This window comes from Nycticebus coucang, chromosome 2, assembly GCF_027406575.1.
Source record: "Nycticebus coucang isolate mNycCou1 chromosome 2, mNycCou1.pri, whole genome shotgun sequence".
Taxonomy (NCBI): Eukaryota; Metazoa; Chordata; class Mammalia; order Primates; family Lorisidae; genus Nycticebus; species Nycticebus coucang.
Window position 1 is genome coordinate 9,507,985 of NC_069781.1, and position 13,647 is coordinate 9,521,631.

Here is a 13,647-nt window from a genome sequence, read left to right on the forward strand (position 1 = left end):
AGGTGCAGTTGAGAGGGAGGATATGGTTCAAGTGAGCTGCCCAGAGGTCCAGGGACTGAGAGTTCCACTCTGGCATGAGGCGACGTGCACTGGCCTGCTGACACTGCCACTCACTGCAGTTCCCTTGGCATGTGGGAGACGGAGCCTCTACTTCTGCATCTGCAAAAGGGAGAATGAATGCCTGTCCCACAGCTTGGGTCAGGTAGCAAGGCAACAGGCCCACACAGGGCCGGGCAGCCATTAGGTGGGACCGTGAGAAACTGCTTTGCAATAATTCAAGATCAGTAATTCAACTGATAGTCAATTGTTTTTATTAACAGATTTTTTGAGATAAAATTCACCCATTTAAAGTGTAAAGCGAAGTGATTTTAGTACATACCGAGCTGTGTCATCATACTCGATTGTTTGAGCTAACAGCACACGCGCAATCAGGGTAGGGCAGGTCGGTCGCCAACGATGCATTTCTTGTCACCAGTGAGATGGGTCTTGCTTTGCTCCAGTGAATTTCCAGTAATGATCAGAATCCCAGAACAAAATGTCAGTTCTGACTTTTAGATATGTATTACATTATTTTGTCAAAACATGGCATTTTATCAGAACATAGCATTATAACCAGCATTTAATGTTTTTCTAGCCAGTTTATGCAAATCACAGACTACCATTTAATTTTTAAAGTTTAGAATGCATAATATTTTTATTTATTTATTTATTTATTTTTGAGATAGAGTCTCACTTGTTGCCCTCAGTAGAGTGCGGTGGTATCACAGCTCACAGCAACCTCAAACTCTTGGAATTAAATGATTCTCTTGCCTCAGCCTCCCAAATAGCTGGGACTACACAAAGCCCGCTATTTTTGGTTTCAGTTGTCATTGTTGTTTAGCTGGCCCTGGCCAGGTTCAAACCTGCCAGCCTCGGTGTATGTGACTGGCGCTGTAACCACTGTGCTATGGGTGCCAAGCCAATATTTTTATTTTTAAAAACATAATTTTTTTTTTTCGAGACAGAATCTCACTCCATGCCCTGGGTAGAGTGCCAGGTACCATGGTGTCATGGTAGCTCACAGCAACCTCAAACTCTTGGGCTCAAGCAATCCTCTTGCCTTAGTCTCCTGAGTAGCTGGGACTACAGCACCAGCCACATACCCAGCTAGGGTTTTTTTTCAATTATTAGCAGAAATGGGGTTTTGCTCTTCCTCAGGGTGGTCTCGAACTCCTGAGCTCAAGCAATCCACACACCTCGGCCTCACAGAGTGATAGGATTATAGGCATGAGCCACCACACCTGGCACATAATATTTTTATAGACTCAGGAAATAAAACAAAACAAAACAAAAAAGACTCACAAAACAAGATATTTGTAAAACCAAAACTTATAAGCCCATTAAAAAGTCTTTTTCTATCAAGGCTTGGCGCCCATAGCCCAGTGGTTATGGCACCAGCCATATGCACCGAGGGTGGCAGGTCAAATCCGGCCCGGGCCAGCTAAACAACTGCAAAAAAAAATAGCTGGGCTTTGTGGGTTGCTGTGAGCTGTGACACCACGGCACTCTACTGAGGGCGACATAGTGAGACTCTGTCTCAAATAAAAAAAGGTTAATCAAACTGGTGAACTTACCCAAACATAAATTTGTCTACTATAAATAGGCATGGAAATAATTTTAAAATAGCCAACCTAGGTAGCACACTAAAATGAAAAAGAATTATCTGTAAAATATTGAAAGTCAAATAATAGTACTTGCTCTTTTTTGTTTGAAAGAGCAAACTTACAAACAAAGAGTGATTATGGTGTCATTATTGAGTAGTGGAAAGATTTCTGGGCAGATTTTTTCCAGCGACTGCAGTGCTGTCTCTGGCTTTGTGACATCAGTTGAGGAAATGGCAAGGAGATGATTAGAAGCTAAATCTCCAAACTTTCCACTGGTGTCTTCACTGTGAAATATTAGCCTCCTTGTTCATAGCTTTGAGGACATGTTTTAGGTCGTCTTTGAGACTGCCAGATTTTGTTTGAAAGCAGCTGGAATCTGTGTTTCAGTGACATGTCTCCATTTGGTTTTGGCCTTGTCAGTTGGTGGTGGGGCGTTTACCACCCCAGTGGTAAACCAGTTTTAGTCTCAGTTTGGTCTTTAGTTAAACCAGTTGTAGTCTCAGTACTCACCTGTTCACATACCACTGGTTGAGAAAAGCTTTGAGCAGAGCAGAGGTCATTCTTTTAATACACTCTTTGCCTCACAGATTGCTGTGTTCTTTTTCTTTGGGTAATAGGTGTATAAAAATGTTCAAGGGCAGTATAGTGGTTAGGAGCAGAGGCCTGCCCAGGTACAAATCCCAGCCCCAAACTCACTCACTGTGCAATCAAGGGCAAATGACTTCATTTCTCTGGGTCTTGGTTCCCTCATCTGTAGGTAAGACTAAGAATGGTACCGGCCTCTTAGAGTCGTTGCAAGGATTAAATGAGTTGATGTGTAAAGCATTTAGAATAGTTTAAATGGCACATAGAAGGACCTATGTAAGTGTTAAGTGGTGGTAGTGTTATGAAAATATTCCAAATGCATATCATTAGTCATTTTAAAATTTTAGGCCAGGCACAATGACTCATACCTATAATCTTAGCACTTTGGGAGGCCAACATAGGAGAATCCCTTGAGCTTACGAATTTGAGACCAGCCTGAACAAAGAAAGTCCCTATCTCTGCTAAAAAAAAAAAAAATAGGAAAATTAGTCCGGTGTTGTGGTGGGCACCTATAGTCCCAGCTACCCTCCCCCTCCCAGAGGCAGGAGGATCGCTTGAGCCCAGGAGTTTTGAGGTTGCTATGAGCTAGGCTGAGGTCATAGCACTCTAGCCCCTCTGTCTCAAAAATATATATATATTATTTTTTTGATGCAGTAGGTACAACTCAGTACATACATGATTTCAACCCTACATTCTTCTATCAAAATAATGCTATTATACCAACCCTGCCCCCCAGCATTGTAATACTTTAAAATAGTAAGGCAAACAGGAATACTGCAAACTGCGAGAGCCGTTGTGAATGTCTCATATAGGCTGGAATCAGAGTTGTCACCCAGGGACAGCCAGGGAGGGAGTGGGGACAATGCGGGATCACTGTCCCACACATATGGCTCACTTTAAGGCCCAGTACACAGCAACTGCTCAGTAGAAATGATAAACCTTGGTGGGCGGCGCCTGTGGCTCAAGGAGTAGGGCGCCAGCCCCATATGCCGGAGGTGGCGGCTCAAACCCAGCTCCGGCCAAAAACCACACACACACAAAAAAAAAGAAATTGTAAACCTTGATTAATTGCTGGATGAAGTTCAGACTCATCCTGATTTTTTTCTCTCTTTGGATTTTCTGGAATTTATTCATTCATCAGCAGGTATTTTCTGAGCATGTCCTCAGGGCTAGGCACTGCTCTGGTACTGAGAGGCTAGGGAGAACGCGCCAGGCAGGGAGAGTGCAGTAGAAGTTATCAGTAAACAAGGCACCAACTAATTAGGGATGACTTGCCCAGGAGCCCAGCAAGTCTGTGTTGGTCTGACTGGTCTGTGTGTCTCTCTGCTCTCTGCCTCCCCACCCCCGCCCCCGCAGGAGGTGTCACAAGTGGAGCTGACTCTCCAGACATCCAAGCAAAATGGCACTCAGCCCCAAGAGGTGCTTCTGGTCCTCAGCGTGAACAAGAGTGTCTTCCTGCAGCTCCAGGCCCCAGGCATCCCACTTCACTTGGCCTTTGTGAGTGTGTTACCTCCAATTCTAGGCTGAGGCACTGGCCATGGGAGGTCCCTGGTGTCCATCCTGTGGTCCAGGGTCTCCCACCCTAGTGACCAAACCCTGCATCTCCTGTTCACTCTGACATTATTCACCAGATCCCTGCCTGCTGAATCCAGTAGGTCCTGACAAAGACAAACCAGTGGGTAGCAAAACTAGGGTAGAGTCCAGACTCAGAAGTGGGAATCAGGTTGATGTGCAATCCTAGCCAACTCTCGTCCTTCACATAGCCTCAGTTTGCCCATGTGTCCAATGGGATGGTTAGACTCAACCATATTCCATAAAATAATCCTTTCACTGTTCACAAAGACATATATTTGAATATTTACATACAGAGGAAAGGGGCTAGGTGGAAACCTAACAACATGTTAACAGTGGTTATGGCTAGGAAGTGGGGTTAGGAAAGACATTTATTTGTTCTTTACACTGTTAAATTTGCAAGAGTTGCTTTAATTGACTTAGCCTACTTTGGAGAAAAATTGTTTTTAAAAAGCTCAAATTTTGGGCCGCGCCTGTGGCTCAGTGAGTAGGGCGCCAGCCCCATATACCAAGGGTGGCTGATTCAAACCCAGCCCCAGCCAAACTGCAACAAAAAATAGCCGGGCATTGTGGCGGGCGCCTGTAGTCCCAACTGCCCAGGAGGCTGAGGCAAGAGAATAATCGCCTAAGCCCAAAAGCTGGAGGTTGCTGTGAGCTGTGTGATGCCACGGCACTCTACCAAGAGCGGCAAAGTGAAACTCTGTCTCAAAAAAAAAAAAAGCTTAAATTTTAAGTGTCAAGACACATCCACCAGAGAGAGGAGGAGCTTGGCTGGCTGGGAGCCACAGCGGGGTCGCAGGTCACGGGCTGGAGGAGGCCTTGGGAGGTGGTGCCCAGATGTGAGCAGCTGTTATTTACAGCAGAGAAAGTCCAGGGCGGGGAGCAAAAACAAGGACAGGGAGAAAGTCACAGAAAGAAACAGAAACCAAAAAAGAGCAGCCTGTGTGGGAGGCACAGACACATAATGGAGAAGCCAGCTCAGAGCCACGGAAAGACAGGAGACAGAAAAGTAGGGAGTGAGGAGCAGGGGTGAACATCCAGACTGCCGGCAGGGACAGCACAGAGACAGACAGACGTGGCCAAGCCAGCATGGAAAGCCCCGGGAGGGAAGGAAGGAGACAAATCCAACCAAGGGGGCCAAGCTGGGCCCCCTATGGCCCATCCCTTGATACTCAGAGGGGAAATTGAGGTCTCAGGGAGGGCTGGAAAGAACCCCCCATCGCCTCTCCCCCTCTTTCTTCTCACGCTTCCGCCAACGGGATCTGAGTCCAGCAGAGCCCAGGATGACAGGAACATGAAACACACCTACCAGCAGGAAGGTCTCAGTAGCTGCTGGCTCCAGCCTCACCACGCCTTCCACCCAGATTAAGAATACCCGTGGAGGGGGGCTGTGGATCTGGAGACCAGTGAGGGACAGAGGCAGAGGCCAGGCACAGCACGGACCTCTGTGTCAGACTCAATGCTGGGCGACTATCATCCTATGCTTGAATCCCTCCTATATCTCCCTTTGCAGATGGGGGATTTAGAGGACAGATCTATCCCCCCACCCCAAACACAGAGAGCTCTAAATCACTGTCCCAGCCTTCCCACTCTGGGGGCTGGGTTCCTTGCCCAAGGTGCTCATCACTTTGTCCCCTTGTTAAATTTCTGCAGAGAAGTTGTGGTGCTTCCTTTTAGGCGGCCCATTCTATGAGGTCTTGCCTACTATTATTGGCCTGAAATCAAGCTGCTGCTGCTTGATTCAGCTCAATACCCCTGGCTTTGGACGTGGAACTCAAAGGAAACTCTGAGTCAGTGGTCCCAACGCCTGCTTCTGAATCCTTCTGCTTCGCTTCCCCAGAGTACCTCCTCTAGGAAGTCTTCACTGTTTCTTCCCACCAGCTCACCTGGGTCTCTCCTGAGGCTTTGGCCATGGAGGTTACTCAGATTCTCCACTCTTGTCCAACCAGGGGACCTGTCTTGCTCCTTTGTTTCCTATTATATTATATTCTCTGTTTTCTATTGCTTCACATGACTTGATGCATGTCTAGTTTCTGAATGGTGCACTTCCAGGACGAGGACCATCCTCTTTGTCTTTCATTCATTCATCCATCCAGTTCTTCTTTCCTCCCTTACTCCCTCACTTCCCATGGACAGCCCAGCACAAAATCAGACAAATATTTCTCAGTGCCTACTATGTGTCAAGCGCTGTGCAAAGATTGACATTGTCCCTCACAGACTCTGGGAGTACAAGGGAAACAGCCACATGATGTCATTATATGTAGGTTGAATGAGTACATCTATGGAGGGTGGACAGGTGATATTTGGACAGGTGGAAAGTTGTGTGTTCATACAATCCCCCCAGATGTGAAAAAGAAAAGAGGCTGATCTGACTGCAGGGGGCACATCTGGGCGGTTCTGGGATGACTGCAGATCCAACAGCTGTGGCATTCTCAGCCCTGGCCTCTTTTGTTAAGCCAATGGGGTGACTCTACAAATAACTTCCTGACCTCTAGCATGGGAGAGATGGGATGTATGCATGCCAGGACCAGTGCTCTGAGCCTCCACGTGTCTCCCTAGAACCCCAGCCTGGTCACCATCCAAGAATTTTCCAGAGTCAACACCACCCAGCTGCCACCTTTCACCACCAAGAGCCAGCTCCTTGCCTGGGCAGCTGCTAAGAGCCCTATCACCTCTCTTGCTGAGCTGGATGACCCCCACAGCATCCTCCTCCGTCTGGGCCAAGGTGAGATTCCCCAGCAGTGTGTCTGCACCGGGGCTCAGCTCTGCAGGAATCTGAGCTCCTGCAGCCCATTCCTCAGACTCAGGCACTAAGTGTCCAAGAGGGCACATGCACCAAAAATCAGAAGGAACCATGTGAAATGCTTGGCACTTGAGATCTCTGTGCAGACAGATCCAGGCTCTGTTCTCCTGGAGCTGACACTGTGATGAGGAAGATGACAATAAACATGCACACAGAAAAATTAATTCTAGGATTGCAGGTCTTGGTAAATGCTGTAAGGAAGATTAAAGTGGGGTGCTGGGGGGTTGCAGGCTGCACACTAATGTGTGCCATGAGCTCAGCCCTTATGTATTTATTGACCCTGTGTTGACAGATGAGAAAATGGAGGCCGGGGGACACGCACAGGATCACTCAGCGGGTAAGTGGCAGAGGAGATTTGACCCTAGGTCCTCTGGTGCCTCCTCACTTTGGGAGCTCCATCTTGCCCCCCCACCACCACCACTACCTTTGGCTGCGGGTGACGGTGAGGCTCTGTGTTAGGTGCCTGGTTGCTCGGGGAGAGGACTGAAATGCGCTTGTTTCCACAGCCCAGAGGTCGCTGTCCTACTGCCTGCCGGAAGCCCGCCGAGACATGGGACGCACTCTTGAATGGCGGCCGCGGGCCCCGGCCTTGGTCCGTGGCTGCCGCTTGGAAGGCGCGACCGGCCACAAGGAGGCGCACATCCTGAGGGTCCTGCCCAGCTCCACCACCGGGTAAGGGCGTTCGCCGACCACGCTGGCCCTGCCCCCAGCCAGGCCCCGCCCCTATCAAGTCCCGCCCCGTCCAGGTGTGAGCCCAGCGCCCTCTCCGGTCTCCTGGAGGGGCCCAACCTGACCCCAGTCCCACAGACCCTCATCTGGCCCAGGTAGGTGTGCAGCCATTGCCCACCTGGCTGGGTCAGCATTCCTGCCCACACTGATGCGGCCACCTGTCTCCCTATAGGCCCCGGACGGTGACAGTGAAGGTGGAATTGAGCTGCGCATCTGGTGATCCAGATGCCATCCTCATCCTGGAGGGTCCACCCTACGTTTCCTGGCTCATCGACGCCAACCACAACATGCAAATCTGGGTGAGTCTTGCACAGCTCCTCAAACAGAAAACCCAAACTTCAACCTCCACTGTCAAGCTACCTCTCACACCAGCGCTCCAGCCCTGTCCTGGACTATCCACGGTTTTGCTGTCCCAGGCTCTTCCTCTGTGCACCACCTGTTCTTCCTCCAAACCTTCACCTAGGGGTCACGTTTTCTGATCAACTAAGGAGCCCACTAACCCAGATCACAGGATCAGGGAAGGTTCCTGGAGAGGTGAATCCAGGGCTGAGCTGAAGGACAAACAGGAGCCAGTAGATGAGGGGCAGGGGGCCAGGCAGAGGGGGCTGCAGACCTAGCATGACACTGGTTGACCTACAGTGCCCTTGACCTTGTCAATGGTTCCCTGCTCTGCCTCTCTCCCTGCCATTAGACCACTGGTGAATACTCCTTCAAGATCTTTCCAGAGAAGAACATCCGTGGCTTCGTGCTCCCAGACACACCCCAAGGCCTTGTAGGGGAGGCCCGGATGCTCAACGCCAGCGTTGTAGCGTCCTTTGTGGAGTTACCTCCGGCTGGTGTTGTCTCACTGAGGGCTCCTAGCTGTGGTGAGCACCAGCCCCCTTCCCGTGCCTCTCGATTCCCCTGCCCCCTCCCTTGGATCACTTGTTACACTGTGTGTGCTTGGCTGAGGTACATCAGGTGTGAGCCACAGCAGAGCCTCTCTGAGCCTCACTTTTCTCATCTGCAACTTGTGGGCAGTGGGTGTAGTAACCACAGAAGAGGTTAGTGCCTGTGCACAGTGAGCACTCAGTGACTGTCTGCCTGGTACCCCACAGGCGGTGGGCTGCAGACCTCACCTGCTCCAGTCCAGACCACTCCTCCCAAAGATACCTGCAGCCCAGAGCTGCTCATGTCCCTGCTCCAGCCGAAGTGCGCCAACGATGTCATGACTCTGGTACTCAAGAAAGATCTTGTCGCGGTAAGGGAGCTCCTGCCCATCTGATTTGGGCTGACATGAGCAGCTAGTCCTTCCACTAGCCCAAGAACTGTGGGGTCTAAAGATAGTGGCTGGCAGTGTTTTTGAGTGTTTTTTCTGTGTATTTCTTATATCAGAGTAGTCACAGGGGATGCATTCATTAGTCTCCTGCTATTTCACTTTCTGTATTTTTAGAGCTTTGACATCTGTACCTAATATCATGTTTAATAAGCACATATTATTCCATCATATTGACATGCCATAATTCACTCCTCTTCCCTTATTAGACGTTTAGGTTGTTTCCAATTCTGTGATATTATAATAGGCAAAAAATGTTATTATGCATGAAACTTTTCTTCACATAGAATTATCTTCTTGGTATAGATTTCTGAATTAGCACCATTGCTGAGTTAAAAGGAATGAAGCAGCCAGGTGCTGTGGCTTACACCATAATCCCAGCATTTTGGGAGACTGAGGCAGGAGGATTGATTGAGCCCAGGTGTTCGAGAGTACAGTCATACCACTGCACTCAAGCCTGGGTGGCAGAGTGAGACTCTGTCTCTTAAAAAAAAAAAAAGAAGAAGAAGAAGGCTTGGCGCCCATAGCACAGTGGTTATGGCACCAGGCACATGCACCAAGGCGGACGGGTTCGAGCCCGGCCCAGGCCTGCCAAACAACAATGACAACTGCAACAATGACAACTCTAACAAAAACAGCTGGGCATTGTGGCGGGCGCCTGTAGTCTCAGCTACTTGGGAGGCTGAGGCAAGAGAATCACTTAAGCCTAAGAGTTTGAGGTTGCTGTGAGCTGTGATGTTACGGCACTCTACCCAGGGGACATAGTGAGACTCTGTCTCAAAAAAAAAAAAGGAAGAAGAGGCTTGGCGCCTGTGGCACAGTGGTTATGGTGCCAGCCACATACACCCAGGCTGGTGGGTTTGAACCCAGCCCGAGCCAGCTAAACAACAATGACAACTGCAACAAAAAAAAAGCCAGGCGTTGTGGCAAGTGCCTGTAGTCCCAGCTACTTGGGAGGTTGAGGCAAGAGAATCACTTAAGCCCAAGAGTTTGAGGTTGCTGTGAGCTGTGATGTTACGGCACTCTACCCAGGGGACATAGTGAGACTCAGTCTCAAAAAAAAAAAAAAAAAAAAAAAAAAAGAGTATGAGTGGGAAATTCTAAGTTTTGATTCTTCTAAGACAGGTTTGCAAACTCTGGCCCACTACCCGTTTCTGTAAATAAAGTTTTATTGGAACGCAGCCATACCTATTCATTTCCATATTACTTATGGCAGCCTTCAGGCTATGGTAAAGGTGGGTTATTACAGCAGAGACCATATAGCCCATAAGGTCTAAATACAGTCACGTGTCATTTAACGACTACAATACAGAGCATATTTACACCTAGATGCTGTAGCCCCCTACACACGTAGGCTATGTGGTACAGCCTATCACTCCTGGGGTACGAACCTGCACAGCATGTTACTGTACTGAGTCCCACAGGCAATTGCAACACAATGGTACATGTGTATTTAAACATGTCTAAACATAGAAAGGGTATAAGAAAATGCCATATAAAAGATAAAAGCTGGGTGTGGTGGCACATAACTGTAATCTCAGCTACTTAGGAAGGGCCGAGGTGGGACAATCGTTTGAGACCAGGAATTCAAGACCAGCCTGGGCAACGCAGTGAGAAAAAAGAGAGAGAGAGCAAATGATGCATCTGTACAGGGCGCTTACCATGGATGGAGCTGGCAGGACTGGAGGTTGCTCTGGGTGACCCAGTACATGAGTGGTGAGCGACTGTGCGGGCCTAGGACACCACGGTACACTACTGTAGACGTTACAAACACCCTGCTTTTAGGCTACACTGAATTTATTTAACCATTTTTTCTTCGATAATAAATTAACCTTAGCTTGCTACAACTGTTTTACTTTATAAGCTTTTTAATTTTTGTAATATTTTTACTCTTTTGTAATAACACTTAGCTTAAAACACAAACCCATTGTATAATGTCCAGCTACATAAAAATTTGTATATCTTGGGCGGCGCCTGTGGCTCAGTCGGTAGGGCGCCGGCCCCCATATACTGAGGGTGGCGGGTTCAAACCCGGCCCCGGCCAAACTGCAACCAAAAAATAGCCGGGCGTTGTGGCAGGCACCTGTAGTCCCAGCTACTCGGGAGGCTGAGGCAAGAGAATCGCCTAAGCCCAGGAGTTGGAGGTTGCTGTGAGCTGTGTGAGGCCACGGCACTCTACCGAGGGTCATAGGATGAGACTCTGTCTCTACAAAAAAAAAAAAAAAAAATTTGTATATCTTTATTCATTAAGCTTTTCCTTTTTTTTTTTTTTTGAGACAGAGTCTTACTTTGTCACCTTCAGTAGAGTGCCGTGGTCTCATAGCTCACAGCAACCTCAAACTCTTGGACTCAGGCAACTCTCTTACCTCCTCAGCTTCCTGAATAGCTGGGACTACAAGCACCTGCCACAACTCCCAGCTAGTTTTCTGGTTTTGGTAGAGAAGGGGTCTTGCTGTGGTCTCGAACTCCTGAGCTCAAGCAATCCACCCACCTCGACCTCCCAGAATGCTAGGATTACAGGCAGAAGTCACCGTACCCCTATTTTATATTGTTTTTTCCTATTTTTAAATTATATTGTTTTCTGCTATTATAGGAGCCCAGGTAAAAAGAAAAAAAATTATCCTGTTTTTTATATTTTTACTTTTTTAAATCTTTTGTTTACAACTAAGACACAAACACATACTTTAGCCTAGGCCTACTACAAAGGGTCAGGATCATCTACCTTCACATCTTATCCCACTGGAAGGTCTTCGGGGGCAATAACACACATGGGGCCATCATCTCCTATGATAACAATGACTTCTGCCATAACCCCTCTCAAAGGACCTTCCTGGGCATATTTTACTGTTAACTATTTTTTTATAAGTAGAAGTACACTGTAATGATAAAAATTATAGTAAATTCATAAACCACTAACAGTTGCCTATTGTCATTACCAAGTATTGTGTATTGCACAAAATGGGATATGCTATGCTTCATACAACTGGTATTGTTTCACCAGCATCACCATAAACACTTGAGTAATGTGTAGCACTGAGATGTTAGGGTGGCTAAGTCACCAGGTGACAAGAATTCTTCAATTCCATTATAATCTTTTCTTTTTTTTTTGAGACAGAGTCCCACTATGTTGCCCTTGGTAGAATGCTGTGACGTCACAGCTCAGAGCAACCTCAAACTCTTGCGCTTAAGCGATTCTCTTGCCTCAGCCTCCCAAGGAACTGGGACTACAGGCACCTGCCACAACACCTGGCTATTTTTTGGTTGTAGTTGTCATTGTTTGGCAGGCTCAGGCCGGATTCGAACCCTCCAGCTCTGGTGTAAGTGTCTGGTGCCCTAGCCGCTGAGCTACAGGCACCGAGCCTCCATCATAATCTTCATGGGACCACATTAGAACACAAACATTGTTCTGAGCCACATGGCCATCTTTGCTGTCTGGCCTGATGTAGGAAAAGTTTGCCCACCCCAGGTGTGAGGTTGTATTATGCTGGTGGGGTCTATGTGCCCCAGGGCCATAAGCAATGATTATGTGTAGAACTCAAATCAATGTTTTTAATTTAGTTCGGTGCCCGTAGCATAGTGGTTACTGTGCTGGCCACAAATACCAAGACTGGCAGGTTCAAATGCAGCCGGACAGCTAAACAACAATGCCAACTGCAACAAAAAATAGCTGGGCATTATGGTGGGCGCCTATAGTCCCAGCTACTTGGGAGGCTGAGGCAAGAGAATCGCTTAAGCCCAAGAGTTTGAGGTTGCTGTGAGCTGTGACACCACAGCACTCTACCAAGGGTGACATAGTGAGACTCTGTCTAAAAAAAAAAAAAAGTTTTAAATTTAAATACTGGTTTGGGGGCTTGGCACAGTGGCTCATGTCTGTAATTCTAGCATGCTGGGAGGCCAAGGCCGGTGGATTGCTTGAGCTCAGAAGCTCAAGGCCAGCCTGAGCAAGAATGAAACCCTGTTTCTAAAAATAGCCAGGCATCACGGCAGGTGCCTGTAGTCCCAGCTACTTGGGAGGCTGAGCCAAGAGGATCGCTTGAGCCCAAGAATTTGAGGTTGCTGTGAGCTATGATGCCATGGCACTCTACCAAGGCAACAAAGTGAGACTCTTTCTCTCAAAAAAAAATTGCTGATTCTCTATTTATTTTAATATATGTGTGTATTAGTGGGTGGCGCCTCTGGCTCAAAGGAGTAGGGTGCTGGCCCCATATGCTGGAGGTGGCAGGTTCAAACCCAGCCCCGGCCAGAAACTGCAAAACAAACAAAAATATATGTATGTATTAGAAGAAAAACAAGAAATAGCAAATCATATCCATGACATCACAGATTTTATTGTTAGGCCAAGGCTTAGCACAAAAGACAGCAAGTTCAAGCAAAGTCTTAAGTAGTGTAGGATGAAGTGATCTAACAAAAATGAAGGGCTGCAGTGCATCTTACAAGGGTACATGTGAAACTTAGTAAATGTGGAATGTAAATGTCTTAGCACGATAACTAAGAAAATGCCAGGAAGGCTATGTTAACCAGTGTGATGAAAATGTGTCAAACGGTCTATGAAACTAGTGTATGGTGCCCCATGATCACATTAATGTACACAGCTATGATTTAATAAAATAAAAAAACATTAAAAAAAAAAAAAGAAGGGCTGGAAGAGCATTGGTGGGGGCTTAGCAGCCCTGGGTGGTGTCAGTCCTTGGTGCTAGGCTATAAGAGACAGGGCCTAGGGAGCTAGTGCTCCCTGATAGCGCCTTTCCCTGACCCAGGCCCTGAAGTGCACTATCACCAGCCTGACCTTCTGGGACCCCAGCTGCCAGGCTGAGGACAGCGATGACCAGTTCATATTGCGCAGCACCTACTCCAGCTGTGGCATGGAAGTGACTGCACATGTGATTAGCAATGAGGTAAGAGCTGGGGCCTGAGAGGTGTCAGGACCAGCTTGGGCAGTGCCCTTTCCAGGTGCCTCCCTGACCCTCCAGGATGAGGGCCATGTGGGAGAACAGGGCATG

At 47.9% G+C, this 13,647-nt stretch overlaps 1 protein-coding gene across 1 annotated transcript in view; it reads left to right on the top strand.

Annotated features, from left to right (window-relative positions):
- The window catches only part of ENG (endoglin), a 34,876-nt gene that overhangs the window by 16,631 nt on the left and 4,598 nt on the right, over positions 1 to 13,647 (top strand). Inside the window, exons 3-10 of the mRNA XM_053561233.1 lie at positions 3,585 to 3,725; positions 6,360 to 6,525; positions 6,896 to 6,940; positions 7,110 to 7,275; positions 7,505 to 7,631; positions 8,024 to 8,198; positions 8,430 to 8,572; positions 13,405 to 13,542. Coding sequence (XP_053417208.1) covers positions 3,585 to 3,725; positions 6,360 to 6,525; positions 6,896 to 6,940; positions 7,110 to 7,275; positions 7,505 to 7,631; positions 8,024 to 8,198; positions 8,430 to 8,572; positions 13,405 to 13,542 — 1,101 coding nt within the window. The remainder of the gene's footprint in view (positions 1 to 3,584; positions 3,726 to 6,359; positions 6,526 to 6,895; positions 6,941 to 7,109; positions 7,276 to 7,504; positions 7,632 to 8,023; positions 8,199 to 8,429; positions 8,573 to 13,404; positions 13,543 to 13,647) is intronic.